At 40.7% G+C, this 19,636-nt stretch overlaps 1 protein-coding gene across 2 annotated transcripts in view; it reads left to right on the top strand.

The window, feature by feature from the left end:
* Positions 1-19,266, top strand: part of LUZP2 (leucine zipper protein 2) — a 332,586-nt gene extending 313,320 nt beyond the window's left edge. Inside the window, exons 9-10 of one of the 2 annotated variants that reach the window (XM_073347817.1) lie at positions 9,574-9,654; positions 12,655-19,266. In XM_073347817.1, coding sequence (XP_073203918.1) covers positions 9,574-9,654; positions 12,655-12,759 — 186 coding nt within the window. In that variant the 3' untranslated portion in view covers positions 12,760-19,266. The remainder of the gene's footprint in view (positions 1-9,573; positions 9,655-12,654) is intronic. The other variant, XM_073347815.1, reaches the window with a different exon arrangement.
* The last annotated feature ends 370 nt before the right edge of the window (positions 19,267-19,636 follow it).

Below are 19,636 nucleotides of genomic sequence, written 5' to 3'. Positions count from 1 at the left end.
AAGAAGACTTTTAATAAAAATAGAAGTAAATAGAAATAAAGAAATCCCTCCTGTAAAATCAGGATGGTAGATATCTTACAGGGTAATTAGATTCAAAAACATAGAGAACCCCTCTAGGCAAAACCTTAAGTTACAAAAAAGATACACAGACAGAAATAGTTATTCTATTCAGCACAATTCTTTTCTCAGCCATTTAAAGAAATCATAATCTAACACATACCTAGCTAGATTACTTACTAAAAGTTCTAAGACTCCATTCCTGGTCTATCCCCGGTAGAAACCAGCATATAGACAGACACACAGACCCTTTGTTTCTCTCCCTCCTCCCAGCTTTTGAAAGTATCTTGTCTCCTCATTGGTCATTTTGGTCAGGTGCCAGCGAGGTTACCTTTAGCTTCTTAACCCTTTACAGGTGAGAGGAGCTTTCCCCTGGCCAGGAGGGATTTCAAAGGGGTTTACCCTTCCCTTAATATTTATGACAGCCTCCAATACCAATTTTCTTTTACTCATCCCTGGCATTTAGAAAACACTTTAATAAGAAAAATCTTGTCAATTAAATTCAAGAGGATGTTTTCTAGTGGCCAAACCGCTAGGAGTTTATCGGTGAAATCCTGGCTCAATTGAAGTCAGTGGGATTTTTTTCTGTTGCCTTAAGAGAATCAGGATTTCATCTAATGTATTTTTACTTACAGTGCATAGCAAGCCCTTCTAGTGTAGAATCCTGGACTAAACAATGTTTCAGGCAGAAAGTAGACTCCTTCTATTACAATATTATGAAGAATATTATCAATTTGTAACTTTCACACCCCTCCTCCCAAAAAAAAGAAAAAAGCACCATCCAAAGGTCATTTACTACCTTCTTCCGTCCAGAAAATCCTTATGCACATGACACATAACATTTAGAATCACCTATTGCAGAGTGTCAGAAATAACATCAAGCAATTTATAAAATGTTGCTTTATTTAAACAGCTGAGATTCATCATCTTCTGTTGGATTTCTAGCTCTTTTTGTTTGCCCTTGCTCAGCCTTTTCTGAAAAACAAAAGTAGTACAGATTTTATTTACTGCCTTTATGTTCCTGCAGTAAACAAATACAACAAATTCATTAATCATTCAGTGGCAAAGGACATTGAGCGCACTGGACCAAAACATACACATGTTTCTAAGCAACCATGGCATTTAGCTTCATAATTTTTGCATCATTCTTAACAGCAAAGCTTTGAGCACTCCGCTAGCCTCCACGCTCCTAGCCAATGTGGTAACAAGATAAAAGTAAAATTGTTACTGTCACAATTTTCATTTCAGGCTTGCTCAATTCTGAATCTGACTTCAATTGTCCCATGCTGCCTAAAAAAAGACTATAAAGGTCATGAAGGGTTAAAACAATTTGAGCACGGGGTTGGACTAGATGACCCCCTGAGGTACCTCCCAACCCTGATATTCCATGCTTAAACCAGTACACTGAATGGCTAAAACAAGAGTGGAAAAACTGGAGGGATACCTTAATCAAGAACCAGTGGAAACACACACTCAAATATATTACATATATTTAGCACTACATCTTCTTTAATAAGCTGTTTGGAGGCTCACCACATATTTAAGTAGATCATTATAATAGTTGATGAGAAGGCGTTTGTGCATCCTCATATTAATTTAGCTAATGATACAGGACAGTTCTCAAAGGAAAAAAATCTGTTCTGTACCTTACCATAGTTATGCCATATTTTAATACATTGTAATTCCAGTCTGAGAGCAGAACTTATCATTCTAATCATTAGATCAATGTGAAATATCTGCAAACAACAGGAAAACACGCGAAACTTGATTGACTGGCTTTTGGTACAAATTCAAATGTCAAACCAAGATAATTGAAAAGTTTGGAAGGGATGATGAACTTTTGAGCAGATCTGGGCCCTTTATAATTTTGACTTGAAATCATTTAAATTTCTCCTTTCAGAGAGTTTTGGCATTAAACCAGGTGAAATTTAGCAGATTTTACCTACTTCGTCTTTGAAGTTTCAGATCATTTGAACCAACAACACAAGGAAAATCCAGGGATTGTAAACCCACCCAAATTCCAAATATACTTTATCTCTGCAATGTGAAACCAGGAGATTCCAGATCAGACTCTGATCTCATAGATATCAGTTTTATACTAGCTAAACTCCACTGACACTCTATGGTACTTTAACACTAAGGGCTTGTCTACACTGCAGCTAGGAACATGCCTCACAGTCTGAATAGACAGATGCACGAACTCTGCTCTAGCTAGCATGCTAAAAATGCAGTGTGGAGGTTGTGGCATAGGCTAGCCATTCAAGTATGGATCCACCTTAATAAGCAAGTTGCATGATTAGATCATCTACACAGTATGTAGTTTTCTTTTTGAGAGTCGTGCTTCACTGATTTAACTGACTACCTTCATAGTCACATTGTTGCATAGTTTGTAGATCAAACTGTACAGTTTAATAGTCAAGAGGCATGCCTAATTTTACTATTCTATTAAAAAAATTAATGAGGATGCATACTGGGTGATCCACTTCCATAATTTACACAGCCAGCAGTGCATGTCCCTAACTCTGCTGTATAATTCACTGGGTGAGCTGAATACTATGGGTGTTAAATTTTTGCATACTTCACCGATCAAGCTGCATATTTCATCAGTTGAATTCTCACATGCAGATATTTTGTTGGTCAAACTGCATATGAAACTGATCAAGATGGATAAATACTTTGTCTTATACCATGCCTTGAGTGTCTATCTGCTTTAATATTTATTATTCCAGATTCTTTGTGCTTTAGAATACATAAAAATGAATTGCTTTAGGCACGAGAAGCATTGCATTGTCCGATACTTTATTTTACAAATAAAAATAAAGAGATCATTAATATTTTTCTTAATCTTCACATGGAAAATTTGAAATAAGCCCTCCTCACCAATAATTCATCCCATGGAAGCATTGTTCTGTTGTTTAGAAGGAAAAAATAATAATAACCCTTCTTTTTTTTTTTGCAGAGAACTGAATTCTCACACTGTCATAAAAATTGTAATTCTTGTCAAGACAAATTGTAATGCGATGCTGTGGAAAAATATACAATTGAAACAGAAAAGTATAGAAAAAATAAACCAATAAAAATAAGGTTAGAATAGTCTGCAAATAAATGAACTTGATTGATCATCTTTTCCCATGAAGTTTTCGTCTTGGGATCAGACAGTGTGCAGTTCTCTGCATATGCAGCTTGCACTGATTTCAATGAGAGCTCTGCACATACGGGGGCCTGAAGGATTGGGGCCTTCATAATGCCTCCAAGTTAATGGACAGCATATGCAAGTCAGTTAATAAATTATTTGTTACCATTAGGTTCTGGATCAGAGAATTTACTATAGTAGAAAGACTTTAAAGTCAACAAGAGTTTGACAGATTATCAGTGGGGTAAAGGTGTTCAGGATTTGCCCACAGTTAATCTGTAAAGTTCACTCATTAGTAAAATATCTGTAGATTGAGTAACTCAGCACCTATCAAATAGGGGAAGGACATGTGCAGGAAAGAGAGAGAAAGATCACCTCTGACTGTGTCTTCCATTACTGTTTGAATTTGAGGAGGAGTAACAAAGTTGCAGCTGCACAACCAAAAGGCTGTGTAGATTAGAGGAATGAGCTAAAGATAGGAGAGGCTTGAGTTCTAATCCAGACTCTGCCTCTTTCTGTCTCCAATTCCTGTTCTCCAATGTGTGGATAGTAATATTTAGCTACCCAACTCAAAGGAGTGTAGTGAGAGCTATTTTGTTAATAACTGGAGAGTGACAGGAGTGGGGAGACTCTGTCAAGGCCACACCTAGTCTAGATTTTGCCTGGCCCTTCCCCACCCACCTCTATACAGGGGCAGGCACTCCCCGGGGTCAGGAACCAGGGAATTAGATTTCTCAATGAGGGTAGGTAAGTGTGAGGCCAGGAACTGAAGCAAGCAGAGCTGTGATGGAGTGGGGGGGGGGGGCATGCTGCATTTTCCCAAAAGAGTACAGTAAGGACAGCTACCAGACCACATTCCCTCTTAATCACTACCCTCACTTCAAATGCAAGCAGTGAGTTAGAGCCACAAGCTTGCCTAAAATATGTCACTGGATCAGGATAATATATACCTCGATCAATGAGATGATCAAAAGGTTTTCCAAGCTGATGAAGTCTGCATTTTATCAGAAAAATATAATAATAATAAACCAAATCCCAAAACATCACATATTGCAGCATATTGAGAATTGTCAACTAAACTAATAAAATATGTATCTGGCATGACTTTTGTCTGCAATAGCACCTCTTAGAAGTGCAGCACCTATCTCTTTTGTAACGTACCCATTGTACCAATAATACTGTAATATGGAGCTGGAACTTGAGTTGCTGTACTGGATCACAGCAGTGGTTCATCTAGTCCAGAATCCTATCTCTGATGGTGGCCAGTAACAGATGTTTCAAAGGAAGGTGCAAGAAATCTTGCAGTGAGCTGTTACAGGATAACCTGCCACAGAGCGGTCTCCTGCTAACTGCCAATGGTTATAGGTTGGCTGACACCATGGACTTAGAATTTCAGAATGTTGTGATCCTTTTTACCATCAGGAAGACTTTGTGTTCTTAAATATAGTGAGCTGTAATAAATATCAAGAGTAAAAGAAGATGTTGGAAAAGTGGGGTGCAAGCATCGTTATTTTTTCATGGTCTTAAAATTAAAACACAATTTTTAGTCACACTAACTAGCCTTGAAGTGTCTCTTAATGTCCCAGAATTTTTGCTCTTTCATAGAACAGCTTCCATGGTTCATCAAATATTTGTAACTGGATCAAAGCATCTCTGCTTAATCATATCTTCCTTGCTTACTAATATAGTTTCCCAAGTGTACAATCTCGTCCATCTCTTTCATCTGTACTGCCCTTCTTACATCCACATTCTTTATTCATCTGTCACAAACAATAAGAAAAACATGAAGAATATAGCTCTGGGTTTTTTTACATTGGCCCTTAAAACATAAGCCGAGCTTGTTGGGCTCTCAAATGGATGTTAACTAAGGGAGGAGAAGTGGACTTGCCTTCATTTTCCCCTTAGTGATGCAGAGTTTATTTTCTTTGCACATATAAGCCTAATAACCTTGCTGAACTTCTCTGATTGTGTTGAGGGAGAGGACGAACATATGCTATGAATCCCAGAAAGTCTTTCCTGGAGGTAAATGAATTTTAAAAATATATTTATCAAGCTCAAAATCATCATAAGATGTAGTAAGACTGGGATAGAGGCCCAGACCCTGTGTAGTACTGCTCCCTCCCCTGGGGACCACACTAGTACATAGTGATCGTGCAATGGTGTAGAGCTGGCAAAACAGCTCCTGCACAACCTCATTTCCCTGATACCAGCCTAAATTTGAAATTGAGCATTGACCCCAGTAGACTTGGGGACCATGAATATGAAACACCTCTATCCATCCTGGAAGGTTTCCATTCGATATCACTGCTAAGCCTTCCCAGATTTGAAAAAGAGCTATTCCTTTAAGATTTATTTGTCAAGTGGAGACACTGTGCGTTGGATTAGAATTGAAAAACGAGTGTAGTTCTTTTGGCACAATTTTAGCTCAAATCCTGCCCTCAGTTAGGCTATGTCTACACTACATACTGGGGGTGTGATTCCCCTACTCATATACACATATGTGTGCTAGCTCTCACTGAGCATTCACTGAGCTATCATGGGTATGTGTAAGTGACTCACACCCTTAGCTCTTAGTGTAGGCATAGCTTTAGACTGGTACGCTGAAGTCAGTGGAGTTGCACTGGATTAACTGAGATAACTTTTAGTTCTCACTGCCTTGAACACATCCCACTGCTGCCCCTCACATTTGTCTGTGTTTTCATCTGTTTATATTTGCATTTCCACTAACATTCTTGCAAAGTGTGTTTTCATTCATCTTCTCATGGGCAATGGTTGTTCTGCGTGCAGATTATGAGGTGAAGATTATTTCTCTATGGGGGAGAAAGGGATGGCAGGATGGGGTATGGGACATGTGCAAGGAAATATGACTTTACCTCCTACCCACCTCTCTCTCTATGATTTACTTGTTGGCAGAGAAAGGACTAAGGAGCCCTTGCTCACAGGGATTAATATTTTGGTCCACCATTCTATTGGCTTAATAGAGAAAGGTGGGTGTTGCAGGGAAGGAAGTCTCCTAGCACACATCCCTGTCCTTTCATGTGCATTCACAAAGACAGATTACTGCTTAACCCGTAGAGGAGTAGATCTCTACATTCTTTATCCTTGCCCACCTTAGTTTCCCAAAGCTATTTGTATCAAAGTCTTTGTGAGTTAATATGTTTATATGTATATTAATTTATATCTTTATTAAGGTTCCTGAGAAGTAATATTCTGCTATATATACCTGCTGAACAATGAATGCATAAGATCCAGTAAAATATTCTAAAGCCCATAATATCATGTTCAGTCTTTGTAACTTAATAAAATGTGTTTAGCATTTGTTAAATACATTTGGTATATCATACAGCAGGTAATTAAAAAAAACACCTATAAATTTTTGGAGGCTTTCCTTATTCATTCACTGAGTTACCATGATATATGGTGTGGTGCATTGCAATAAAAACACAGTAAATTGCATTGCAATTCCAGTGGAAATAATGGCAGCTATGCCATGACTCAAGGTATTTTATAGCAATATGGTTGTGTAAATTATTCATGTCTCCAGTGCATCTATCCTATATTAACAGAGTTACACATACACATTATACTAGACACAATGTTTTATCGGGCTTTGGCACTATGAAGAAACAGCATTCATGACACCTTAGGTAAGGTTGTAAACAGGTTTCATTTTAAACCCTATTTTTACCCTTCTGAAACCTAAGAACATTGGTTTGTCTTGAAAATTGCCATATTTACTTGAAAGCAAACAAGAAAATCTTACCCAAAATTTGAATAAAATTGATTTTAGAGTTACGGCCCATTTAACAAGTATTCTGATATGAAATTATGATGAGTTTTTACTATCTATTTCAGTTCTTCTCTATCAAAACAGCAGGTTACTCCCTTTTCCGAACTTGAAAGGGAAATCATGAGTTGGAATAAATTGGCATTGCTATGGTATGCTGATTTACACCAACTGAGAATCTGGTCCTACAGATAGTTTGCTGTCCTTCAAAACTAGTCCTTATGCACTAGAGGCAGCTGAAGATTAAATTATAATTAAACAAAGTGATAAGTGATTGTTTTATCAAATTGTACCAGTTGTACCAGTTACACCCGTAGACCTCATTCCTAGCTAACAAAGCTGTTTAGAGCTGTCAGGCTCTGGTGCTTTTTGAAGAGAAAGTGCCTAGAGCAGGGGTGGGCAAATTTTTTCGTGTCCCCCGCTGTCCCCTCTTGTTCACAGCAGCACGGGCAGCGCGGCTTGCGCCCACTCATCTCCTAGGCTTTCCAATAAGTCTGTCCTGCTGCTCTGAGCGGCATGGTAAGGGGGCGGGTGGGAGGCGGGGTTGGATAAGGGGCAGGAGGTCGTCAGGGAGCAGTTGGATGGGACGGAGGTTCGGGGGGGGCAGTTAGGAGACAGGGAGCGGGGGGGCTGGATAGGGGGTGGGGTCCTGGGGTCCCAGGAGAGGGTAGTCAGGGGACAAGGAGTGGGGGGGTTGGATGGGTTGGGGGGCCTGTCAGGGTGTGGGGGTGTGGATAGGGGTTGGGGCAGTCAGGGGACAGGGAGCAGTGGGCATTGGATAGGGGGTGCGATCCCAGGGGGCAGGTAGGGCGGGGGATCGTGGGAGGGGACAGTCAGGAGACAAGGCGCAGGGGGGGTTGGATGGGTTGGGGGTTCTGAGGGGAGCAGTCAGGGGGTGGGAAGTTGGAGGGGGTGGGGGCCAGGCTGTTGGCAGAGGCACAGCCTTCCCTACCAGGCCCTCCATACCATTTTGCAACCCGCGGGCCGTAGTTTGCCCACCTAGAGGAACCCCTTCAATGTATTGACTATCTCTCAGTGGGGAGAAACAGGGATATCAGAGGAGGCTCTGCTTCCCCTGATGTCAATCATGATGATTCTACTATGATAGGATTGATCCCAAGCCTATTGAAATCAATGGGAGTCGTGTTTCAGTGGGCTTTGGATGAGGCCTATAGGTGGGCTGAGGAAGGTGGAATCTTGGAGTCTGCTTCTGGGAGACAGAACTGGAAAGCTCCTCAGCGACTACCTACTTGCCTCTTCTCACTGGTTTCCAGTAGTGTTCTGCAGGAACAGAGTCAGTTGGGCCATGGAGCTCTGGAGCAGGTCTACACCTGCTGGAATATCATGCCCATAGGAGAAATTTCTTCCTATCCCCAGAACCACATCAGTTAATGGCTGGCTTGTAAGATGAAGCATGAAGGATTGGTCCCTTATAAAAAACAATTATTAATCCTAATCATGCCTCCATTACTTGTCTCTGCTCTAAACCATTCCTTTCTCTACAGTTAATCTTTCCCAATTTCAATGTTTTTCCAAGCCTCTACTAACTTTTGTCACTGGATCCTTTCTATTTCTGTTGTATCTTTTCTGAGACAAAATGACCAAAACATTTCAGTCTTGTAGGTGACGGCAAACTGTCAATTATAAAATTGTCTAATAATTATTTAGTATTATTGTCTACTATTTTTAAACACAACTTAATATTTTGTTTGTTAGTTAGTTTTTGGTTTTTTTTATGCCCCTTTAGTAAATTTCATTTGTCATCACACTACCCATTCACCTAGCTTTGTTAGGTCTTTCTTAAACTTCTCAAGGTTTTCCCTAGACTAACCTGAACAATTATACACCACTGTTCACTTCCTTTCCATCTCATGAATAAATATAATAAATGCCAGTCTTAACAGGCTAGACTATAGGTGAGACTTTTGACGTGTAGAAAATTGAGTGAATATTTCTACTCTGCTTTCTGTCTATGAGAGAGTCCTTTACCTCTCAGTCTATGACTATGTTGTTTCCTTTTAGTAAGAAAGTCTTTAAGAACTTCAAATAAATGATATCAACCAGCGCTGTTTTATTCACTATTCTATTGACATGCTCAAAGGATTTTTAATAGATAACAAAGGCACAGCTTTCCTTTCCAGAAATTTTGCTGATTTGTCCCTCTCATCTCATGTTCACCTAAAGAGCTGGACATAATGCACTTTCTGTACTTAGAGAGCCAGATGCCCTCCTCCCACTCAATCTGTTGATCAATTCCATTGTTCTACTGATGACCCAGTGGTTTAGGTAAAGGAATGGAAATCGAGAAGTCCTGAATCTTAATTCCAGTTTTTACTCCAACTCTCTCTGTGGTATTGACCAAGCTACTTAAATTCTCTGCCACAGTTTCCTCATCTGTAATATAGGAATTGTAATTACTTATCTACCTGCCCCACAGTGCTGTTGTGAGGATAAATTGGAGAATGTTAGTAAAGAGCTTTGAACATAAAAAGGGCTATATAAGTGTCAACCCCATCTACTGAAGGAAAGAAGAATCACTGATTTTTTTCCCAAAACCTTTGTAACAGTGATATGGTTTCAATGATTGTATTTTCAGGTTGGCAAGACTTGTTTGGGGAAGCACAATAATTCAACATCTCCTCACTTCAAGGTGGCAGAAACAGATCCTAGCTTTCAGGTACTTCTGTCTTCGAGTAATTGAGCCCTTTTATAAAAGTGTCTTTATCAAATGAAAAATTCCTTGAACTATATCTGCTTATTCTAAGTCAGTGATTTCTAGGTAGTTCCTCATTAATCACAATGAAGACTTCCACTCCACTTGATTGAAGTTGGTGGTTTGAGATGGCCTTCTGTTAGGAACTATTACAATACTTAAAGAACTTGACTGCCCTAATAATCAGCTCAGCCATTCTTATAAACTCAGTGTTCCTTTTTGGGGGGGAGGGGAGAGAAAAATTTCCAAACCCTGTGTATAACTATCATAGAAACATAGAATCATACAATATTAGAGTTGAAAGGGACCTCTGAAGGTCATCTAGTCCAACCCCCTGCCCAGAGCAGAACCAATCCCAACTAAATCATCCCAGCCAGGGCTTTGTCAAGCCTGACCTTAAAAACGTCTAAGGAAGGGGATTCCACCACCTCCCTAAGTAACGCATTACAGTGTTTTACCACCCTCCTAGTGAAAAGGTTTTTCCTAATATCCAACCTAAATCTCCCCCACTGCAACTTGAGACTGTTACTCCTTGTCCTGTCATCTGCTATCACTGAGAATAGTCTAGATCCATCCTCTTTGGATCCACCTTTCAGGTAGTTAAAAGCAGCTATCAAATCCCCCCTCATTCTTCTCTTCTGTAGACTAAACAATCCCAGTTCCCTCAGCCTCTCCTCATAAGTCATGTGTTCCAGACCCCTAATCATTTTTGTTGCCCTTTGCTGGACTCTTTCCAATTTCTCCACATTCTTCTTGTAGTGTGGAGCCCAAAACTGGACACAGTACTCCAGATGAGGCCTCACCAATGTCGAATACAGGGGAACGATCACGTCCCTCGATTTGCTGGCAATGCCCCTACTTATACACCCAAAAATGCCATTGGCCTTCTTGGCAACAAGGGCACACTGTTGACTCATATCCAGCTTCTCGTCCACTGTCACCCCTAGGTCCTTCTCTGCAGAACTGTTGCCTAGCCATTCGGTCCCTAATATGTAGCAGTGCATTGGATTCTTCCGTCCTAAGTACAGGACTCTGCACTTGTCCTTGTTGAACCTCATCAGATTTCTTTTGGCCCAATCCTCCAATTTGTCTAGGTCCCTCTGTATCCTATCCCTACCCTCCAGCGTATCTACCACTCCTCCCAGTTTAGTGTCATCCGCAAACTTGCTGAGGGTACAATCCACACCATCTTCCAGATCATTAATGAAGATATTGAACAAAACCGGCCCCAGGACCAACCCTTGGGGCACTCCACTAGATACTGGCTGCCAATTAGACATGGATCCATGGATCACTACCCGTTGAGCCCGACAATTTAGCCAACTTTCTACCCACCTTGTAGTGCATCCATCCAGCCCATACTTCTTTAACTTGCTGACAAGAATACTGTGGGAGACCGTGTCAAAAGCTTTGCTAAAGTCGAGGAATAACACATCCACTGCTTTCCCTTCATCCACAGAACCAGTTATCTCATCATAGAAGGCAATTAGATTAGTCAGACATGATTTTCCCTTGGTGAATCCATGTTGACTGTTCCTGATCACTTTCCTCTCGTCTAAGTGGTTCAGAACCGATTCCTTGAGGACATGCTCCATGATTTTTCCGGGGACTGAGGTGAGGCTGACTGGCCTGTAGTTCCCAGGATCCTCCTTCTTGCCTTTTTTAAAGATTGGCACTACATTAGCCTTTTCCCAGTCATCCGGGACTTCCCCGGATCGCTATGAATTTTCAAAGATAATGGCCAATGGCTCTGCAATCACATCTGCCAATTCCTTTAGCACTCTCGGACGCAACGCATCTGGCCCCATGAACTTGTGCACGTCCAGTTTTTCTAAATAGTCCCGAACCACCTCCTCCCCATGTAGTACTCCCCAGTGCAGTAGTCTGGGAGCTGACCTTGTTCGTGAAGACAGAGGCAAAAAAAGCATTGCATACATTAGCTTTTTCTGCATCCTCTGTCACTAGGTTGCCTCCCTCATCCAGTAAGGTGCCCACACTTTCCTTGGCTTTCTTCTTGTTGCCAACATACCTGAAGAAACCCTTCTTGTTACTCTTAACATCCCTCGCTAGCTGCAACTCCAGGTGTGATTTAACTATGATTTGGTGAAACTCTGCTTCCCCTTCATCTGTTGGTCCAATAAAAATACAGTTACATAGATATTCTGTAGCAGAGAGGGGAAGTGCTGTACCTCTGGGCAGCTCAGCTGGTTTGCTCCATTCTAATTCTCCAGCCATTTTTGTACCACTGATTAACCAGCTGGTTTTTTTCCCCCTCTGCCACTTAGGGTGTGGGGGGAGCATCAACATTTTTTTTCACCCTAGTCAACAAAATGGCTAGGACCTTTTCTAGCAGAGACCAGAATTCTGAACCAGACAATCAGAAACCAGTTGAAGGATATTCTGTTGTTCGAAATCTTCCTAGCAGTATCCTCTAATAATAAATCTATAAAAGGTGAGCAATTGATTTCATACAATTGTTTCTACAATCAAAATTTTGGTATTTTGAGAAAAATTCTACAGGTTTCATGGAATGTAGATTAACTCTATATAGAGAGACACACATTATACATATGTGTATACATATACATGTATCATGCATGTATATGTGCACTCAGCAGACATACTATAGTTATTTCAAAAGCAGTACAAAGTCTAGCAAAAATAAATACAGCTGTGCGCACATTATTCCTATGGCACTTTAAGCATTCAGTGTTGATTCCTTGTATTCCAGTGTAATATGATGACCACAGATTGTTGGCCTGATTCTCCTCTCACTTACTCCTCAGTTCAGTAATTCTTGATTTAAATCAGGATTGATTTAAAATGAGATCAAAATCGAGGCCTGTGTTTCTTGATGAGAAAGATGACCTTTTTTATTTAGTATCCCACTATTCATCTGTGTAACATTCCATAATATTACAATACTTACATTGATTCTGTTTTCCCCATTGTGTTGGTTAACAGAAGTTGCACAGCCCTGCATGGATTCAACCTGAAGCTAAAAAATCAGCAGAGACAAATGAGAAGAAGCATGAAGAGTTAGATAAAACAGAAGAACAAGCACTGTAAACATTACTAAACTATGTTAACAATGTCCTTCATTTGCTATTGTATTCATATTGTTTTTAGTCCAGAAGCATGATAATGTATCAAGTTTCTAAAGCATGCGACTTTTTCACTATTTTATGAATGTTTGTAAATTAGTCTAGTTTCTGAAATAGACCAATTAGTATCTCTCAGCAATAATCCAACAGAAATGGATGTTTGAAGATATGTTTTGTAATACAGTCCAGTTTTTTGAAATATTATTCTGCCCTGATCAGTAACTTGCTTATTATAAATAAGTCTGTTTTGTAAAGAACTGCCATTCAGACGTTTTCTTTTCTTAGCCTGTTCTGTTTGTTAGCTATCTTTACTGTATACTGGGAGGCTGAAGTCAAAACGGGGATAAAAGCCTGCTAACATAAAATAATAGTAATTACATAGTTAAAGTGCAATGCTACTCGAAAGAGTGACTATGTACATGGCACAATAGGATTCCATATTTACCACCTTTCAATGCCTTCCATCTCAAATCTATTCAGTTAACAGGTAAAAAAGATGTTTGGGTTTTTTTCCTATTTGCAACCATTACAAACTCAACTGAATCTCAAGGTGTTTTCTTTGTGGCTTATGCAGCACCAACATAAAAATTCTGCAGTTGAAACCAAGTAACAATTCTACTGATGATGCACAAGCCAGAATGGAATCCATCTCCATCTCCTATAGCTGTGTTGGCCCTGCTGCCCTAACAGGAGTGAAAAAGAGTAAAAACTTACTTTGTCATCATAATTGGCAAAACACAGAGAAAGTGGATTTGATGAGTGCTTGCAATGGGGCATGCTACCTGTGTAGTTCTTAAGAATCTCTTAGCTGTGCATAGAGTGCATTTTCTGTAGCAGTTCTGCAGGATTGGGAGTGGAACCAGCAGAGAATAAATATCTGGATAATTGATTCAGCTGAGGTTAATTTAAGCAACAGGGCCAAGCTGCTAGATCTAAAAGAAGAAGAAAAGGTGAATCTGCGGACGGGGAAGTGCAAATTCTTCTTTGAGTATTTGTTAGAGTGGATCCCACAGTAGGTATGAATGTGTCTCATGCACAAGACTGGAATCTTTTGATTAGCAATGTTTGTTAGGCCTTGCTTGTGCCATGCACATCCTCATGCTCCTACCTTGGCAACAAGACAGAAACCCTTTGATCAAAATCAATTCCTCTGATTAGTTTCTCTATCCCTTTCCATTTAAATGATAAAAACAAACAAACAAAATTCTCCTTGTGTTTTCTTACTACCCTGGTCCCTTGTCCTCACGTGATGGTGAACTCAAAGGCTTTAAATCTTGTCCATTTTGCAATTACATAATCCTGCTCACCAACTACTATAGCTGCTGTCCATTCTGTCTCAGTGAGTTGCATACGCTGAACAAGTGCTCAATGTGCAATTTGTTCTCAGCACAGACATAGAAATCCCAAGATGCCCACTTCAAGCTTCACTTTTTGGGAAAATCTGTGAGAGTTACATCAAACCCAGAGGAAAAAGAGATAATCGGAAAGTCTTCCTGTGCAAGTATCCTTAACAGCCAGCACACAAGGAGAGTGGTACCAAAAAGAAATCACTGTTGAGTAAAGTCTTGGAATTGAAGTCACCGTACTTACAGCCTTGGGGCCAAAGACCTGTACCACCTCCTCACAGAGGCAGGGAAGTCCAGAATAGAGATAGGCATGACTCCAGGCACTGCTTTATGTCCTCCCATAAGCAGAGGTCAAAATACCAGCCCTCCAGGGAGGAGACCACTAACCACTTATAGTGGCCAAAGATCAGCATAAAAATACACAAGCCCAGCAACGACATTGACACTGTTCACTCCAGTACCTATATTGGCACCAGCAACAGAATCACTCATGGTACCAGCAGAGGAAGTAATATCCTCTGTGGCAATGTCTTTGATACTGAGATCTTCATCAGTACCAATGCATGCACCTTTCCTTCCACCACCAATATCATATATCAGCACCACCCCTGGACAAATCTATTCAGCGTCCCTATTAGCAGGGCATACCTTCTCACCAACATCCAGTAGGGAATCTTGGGAGTAGACCAGAGACTCCTCCTTCAGGGTCTCAGTGTTTAGAAATGGACTGTCCATCCCCAACCAAACCAGACATACCAATATGTATACAGGTGGGGGAAAGGGAATATAGGATCTCGAAGGCAGGGAAGCAGACTATATTTCCTCTCCCCCCACATACAGAGAAAGGGAAGGTGATAGATCAAGAGGAGCAGCAAAATCCTCCATACTCCTATCACCATGGTTTAAGCAGCCAAGCTATTTAGGAAACCTCTCCCGACTTCAGTATTGCCATGTCAGGCCAGCTGTAGATGGAGGCAGCTGCTTCTGCAAAGTAAGTAAGGTGGGGAGAAGGAACATAGGATCTGGAAGGCAGGGAAGCAATCTCATAGACTGTGAGCTACAGACAGCTGCTTCTCCGCCTTTGAGATGCTATATTAAGAGCCCAAAATTTGTATCTGCATCTGGGCTTTCATTCAGTTCCATCAAGTCCACCTTGCAATAATCTCTGCATGGAATCCACCTGATCAGTTCTCTTTAGTCTTCATGCATCCCATGTGTCAAGGTTCCTTCCCCACTCTGAACTCTAGGGTACAGATGTGGGGACCTGCATGAAAGACCCCCTAAGCTTATTCTTACCAGCTTAGGTTAAAAACTTCCTCAAGGTACAAACTTTGCCTTGTCCTTGAACCCTAAGCTGCCACCACCAAGCGTGTTAAACAAAGAACAGGGAAAGAGCCCACTTGGAGACGTCTTCCCCCCAAAATATCCCCCCAAGCCCTACACTCCTTTCCCAGGGAAGGCTTGATAAAAATCCTCACCAATTTGCATAGGTGAACACAGACCCAAACCCTTGGATCTTAAGAACAAAGAAAAAGTAATCAGGTTCTTAAAAGAAGAATTTTAATTGAAGAAAAACTAAAAGAATCACCTCTGTAAAATCAGGATGGTAAATACCTTACAGGGTAATCAGATTCAAAACATAGAGAATCCCTCTAGGCAAAACTTTAAGTTACAAAAAGACACAAAGACACATTCCATTCAGCACAGTTTATTTACCAGCCATTTAAACAAAAGGAAATCTAACACATTTCTAGCTAGATTATTTACTAACAAGTTCTAAGACTCCATTCCTGTTCTGTTCCTGGCAAAAGCATCACACAGACAGACAGACCCTTTGTTCCTCCCCACCCCCTCCAGCTTTGAAAGTAACTTATCTCCTCATTGGTCATTTTGGTCAGGTGCCAGCGAGGTTATCCTAGCTTCTTAACCCTTTACAGGTGAAAGGGTTTTGCCTCTGGCCCGAAGGGATTTTATAGCACTGTATACAGAAAGGTGGTTACCCTTCCCTTTATATTTATGACACCATCAATATCAAAATTCTTGAAGAGGTTGTTGCATACTTACCCACGTTGCAGAAAGCACTGCTTGCATGGAATCTCAATGCTGTCCATTCCAGCCATTTCATTTTGGAATGCTACCTACACCACGTTACACTCAAGACAGTCTTCTTAGTTGCCATCTCCTCAGCTAGCAGAGCTGAGACCTCATCCAATTTTTATCCGTAAAGTGGTTTCAGAATTTAATTTGAACCAGTCCATCTACTTACCTGTATTCTTCACCAAAGCCCATGCCACAATGGGGGAGAAGAATCTCCACATTCTGCGTGTTTCAGGAGTTTTATTATACTATGTTGATTAAAAAAGCCCCTTCAATCTGGCACTCCTCTTTTTGTGATCATCTCTTGTGCTTTGAACATTCAAGCTCTCTCCTCTCAGAGGATGTATAAAAGGATCACATAGTGAATATCAATCTACTACTAGATGGATGAGATGCCTCTCCCTCCAAATGTTAAATCTCACTCCTCGAGAGCATAAGCTACATCCGCTGCCTACTCCAAGAGCATATTCATATTAGAAAGCTGTAAGGTTGCTATGCAGAGTAACTCCTTGGTGTCCATTAAGCACTACGCTCTTGAACTAACTGCTAGGTCAGATGCCAAGTTTGAGAAGGCAGTGTTACAATCACCGTCCAATTAGGTCCGTCAGAATTCCACAGTTCCATCTTCCAGATGGGACACTGCTTGCCAGTCACCTACAGTGAGATTCACCATGGATATATAGTTAAAGAAGAAAGAATGGTTACTTACCTTGTAATAATTGTGGTTGTTTGAGATGTAATCAGTGTGGATTCCACCTTCCAATCCTATATCTGGGATTATGATTTAGCAAGGGAACTGAGGGATAATTGCAGCCACTCCGCACTTTATGCCTTTGGAGAGAGGAGCATTAAAAACATGCCTGGTGCAGGCATGGCCCAATGGACACTGCTATTTAAAAGATTCTGATCTCACACATGAGACACTTAAGGTTTGTCTGCACTGCAGTTTAACACCCATGACTGGCCCATGCTAGCTGAATCGGGCTTATGGGCTCGAGCTAAGGGGCTGTTTAATAATGGTATAGATGTTCTTGCTCAGAGAGTGGTCCAGGCTCTAGGGCCCTGAAAAGTGGAAGGGTTACAGAGCTTGGACTTCAGCCTGAGCCAGCATGTCTACAGTGCAGTAAAACAGCTCCTTAGCCTAAGCCCCATGAGCTTGAGTCAGCTGGCACGGGCCAGCCACGAATTGTTAATTGCAGTGTAGACATAGCCTTTAAGTGGGGTCTACCACACTGATAACATTTCTAGGAATTATGGTTACCATAGGTAAGTAACTGTTCTTTTCACTCAGCGGGGAGGCTGGATGACCCTTCTCAGACCCTGAAAGGGGGAGAAAATTGTGTTGCAGGGGTTTTTTGCTTGAACTCTAGAGAGTGGTGGACTAATATTAATAATATTGCCTGGAAATGGAAAATGTTTTTCTGAAACCTGGTGAGGGGGAAGGACCTTGGAGCCTGACCTCCAGTCCAAGCAGGAACATCTACACTGCTATTTTTAGCCGCACGGCTTGATCCCTGGAGCCCAAGTTAAGTGATCTGGGCTTTAAAACTTTGCACTGTGGGCTACTCTTTGAAGTGTAGACATACCCTTAAGCATCAAATGCAAAACCTGACTGCCTTTCTGATCACCCCAATACTTCTGATTGACTGGCTTGCACAGGGAGCAAGGGGAGATAGTCAGCAGTTCTCATTGGCCAGTCGAGAGCTACCCTATATGTACACTCACTTGTAATAGATGAAGAGATGTGTACTGTTACTTCATGCTGCTACTTAGCATAAAAGTCATAGGGCAAAAAGTCAAACCCTTCATTTTGCCAGTAAAGGATAGTCTTAAAGGGAATAAATAGACGTGGATATATTCTCCCATTTATGGATTATCTGACGGTCAGCAGTTAAAAGCAGGTTCTACTTTAAAAACAGCCCTTCCATATTTTGCTGCACATTCAGTGCAACAGGTAAAAAGGCAAAGCAGTATCCTGGATCACTGCCCATTGTAACATCTCATGACTGTTTTTCTGCTGGATTGCACAATAGGATACATCCCAGACGATTTGTTTGTCTCCTTTCTGGAAAGGAGTTCATCCACGTCACATATATTGATTTTTGTGTAAAGGTCATAACCAAGAAGTGCTCACTTATGCAAAATTGGAAATACACATTTTTGGATCAAAACAATGACCGCTACAAAACAGAATGTTAAAATCTTTGTTATTCTTCTCCTTACAAGCTACAATGTTTGGTTTGAAATGGGTTATTTGTCTGCAAATAGGGTTCAGTAACTTATTTTGCTTGAGCGAAACTTACATATTTTACTAGATGTGATTTCCATTTTATTCATCAAGAAACATAAAAATAGCCCTTAGTGTTTCACTCCTTGAAAATTAAGATGCTCAATTCCAATTCATTGTTTATTTTTCATACTGAATTTTTACTGTCTTTGCAGGGTAAATCGGACATGAGTAAGTGAAATGAAAACATACTTTATGACACAAATATTGTAGTGATACTGGGCTAAATTTATCCCAATGAAAGTCCATCAGATACAATGGTTTTCCACTAGAGATTTGGCTGGTTCAATATATTCATCAGGAATACATTTTCTACCTCAACATGGATTTCTTTGAATGTTAGGGAAGAGGCTTTGTGTCATCATTCCATCAGCTGACTTGCAGTGGGGATCTGGATGTGTCCTTGGCTATGCCACTGACTCAGCCTGAATTTTGGAAAAAACTGCCTCAGTTTCCATTTCTACACTCACTTCATTTCTGTGAATCAATTTGTGATCCTGAGATGAAAGACATTATGTTAGTGCTAAGTATTATTAGTACTTTATTTAGTGCTTTTGCTTGCCTGCCTTAGTACAATTTCCTCTTAAGAACTGTCAAAGTCAATATGGTGTAATCAAACTGTAGACTGGGGCATTTTCTGAAAAATATGACCTTTTCAGAAGGTTTCTTCCTAGCTACAAATATGAGACTCTTAAATATTTTTTCATTTTTAGCACATGCTGAATATTATCTTTGCTGTACTGTGTTGTATTTGCTGTAAATACAAAGTGTTAAATAATTCTCATTTGAATGTGTTATAGAAACAGCAACAATATTTGCACATACTAAGTTTACTGTTTACCAAAAATAACTAGGAACATTCTGTATAGCACTTTAAACAGATTCCTGTTGGAATATTTCTAACTGCACAATATTAGGCTCTGATTCTGCCTTTGTATACATGTGACAGGGTGTACATGCCCTTTGAAGCCCCCTGTTAGAGGTCCCATAGTCTTACCACACCCTGCTCCCAGGAAGGATGGCTGGCCCTCTAGAGCGTCTGCCTAGAGAGTCTGCACAGAAGCAGCCAATCAAAGCACTGCGGACTCAGATAAAAGGAGCTGCAGGGGCTA

This window comes from Lepidochelys kempii, chromosome 6 (genome assembly GCF_965140265.1).
Source record: "Lepidochelys kempii isolate rLepKem1 chromosome 6, rLepKem1.hap2, whole genome shotgun sequence".
NCBI classification, from domain to species: Eukaryota; Metazoa; Chordata; order Testudines; family Cheloniidae; genus Lepidochelys; species Lepidochelys kempii.
This window is presented reverse-complemented; position numbering and strand designations above follow the sequence as displayed.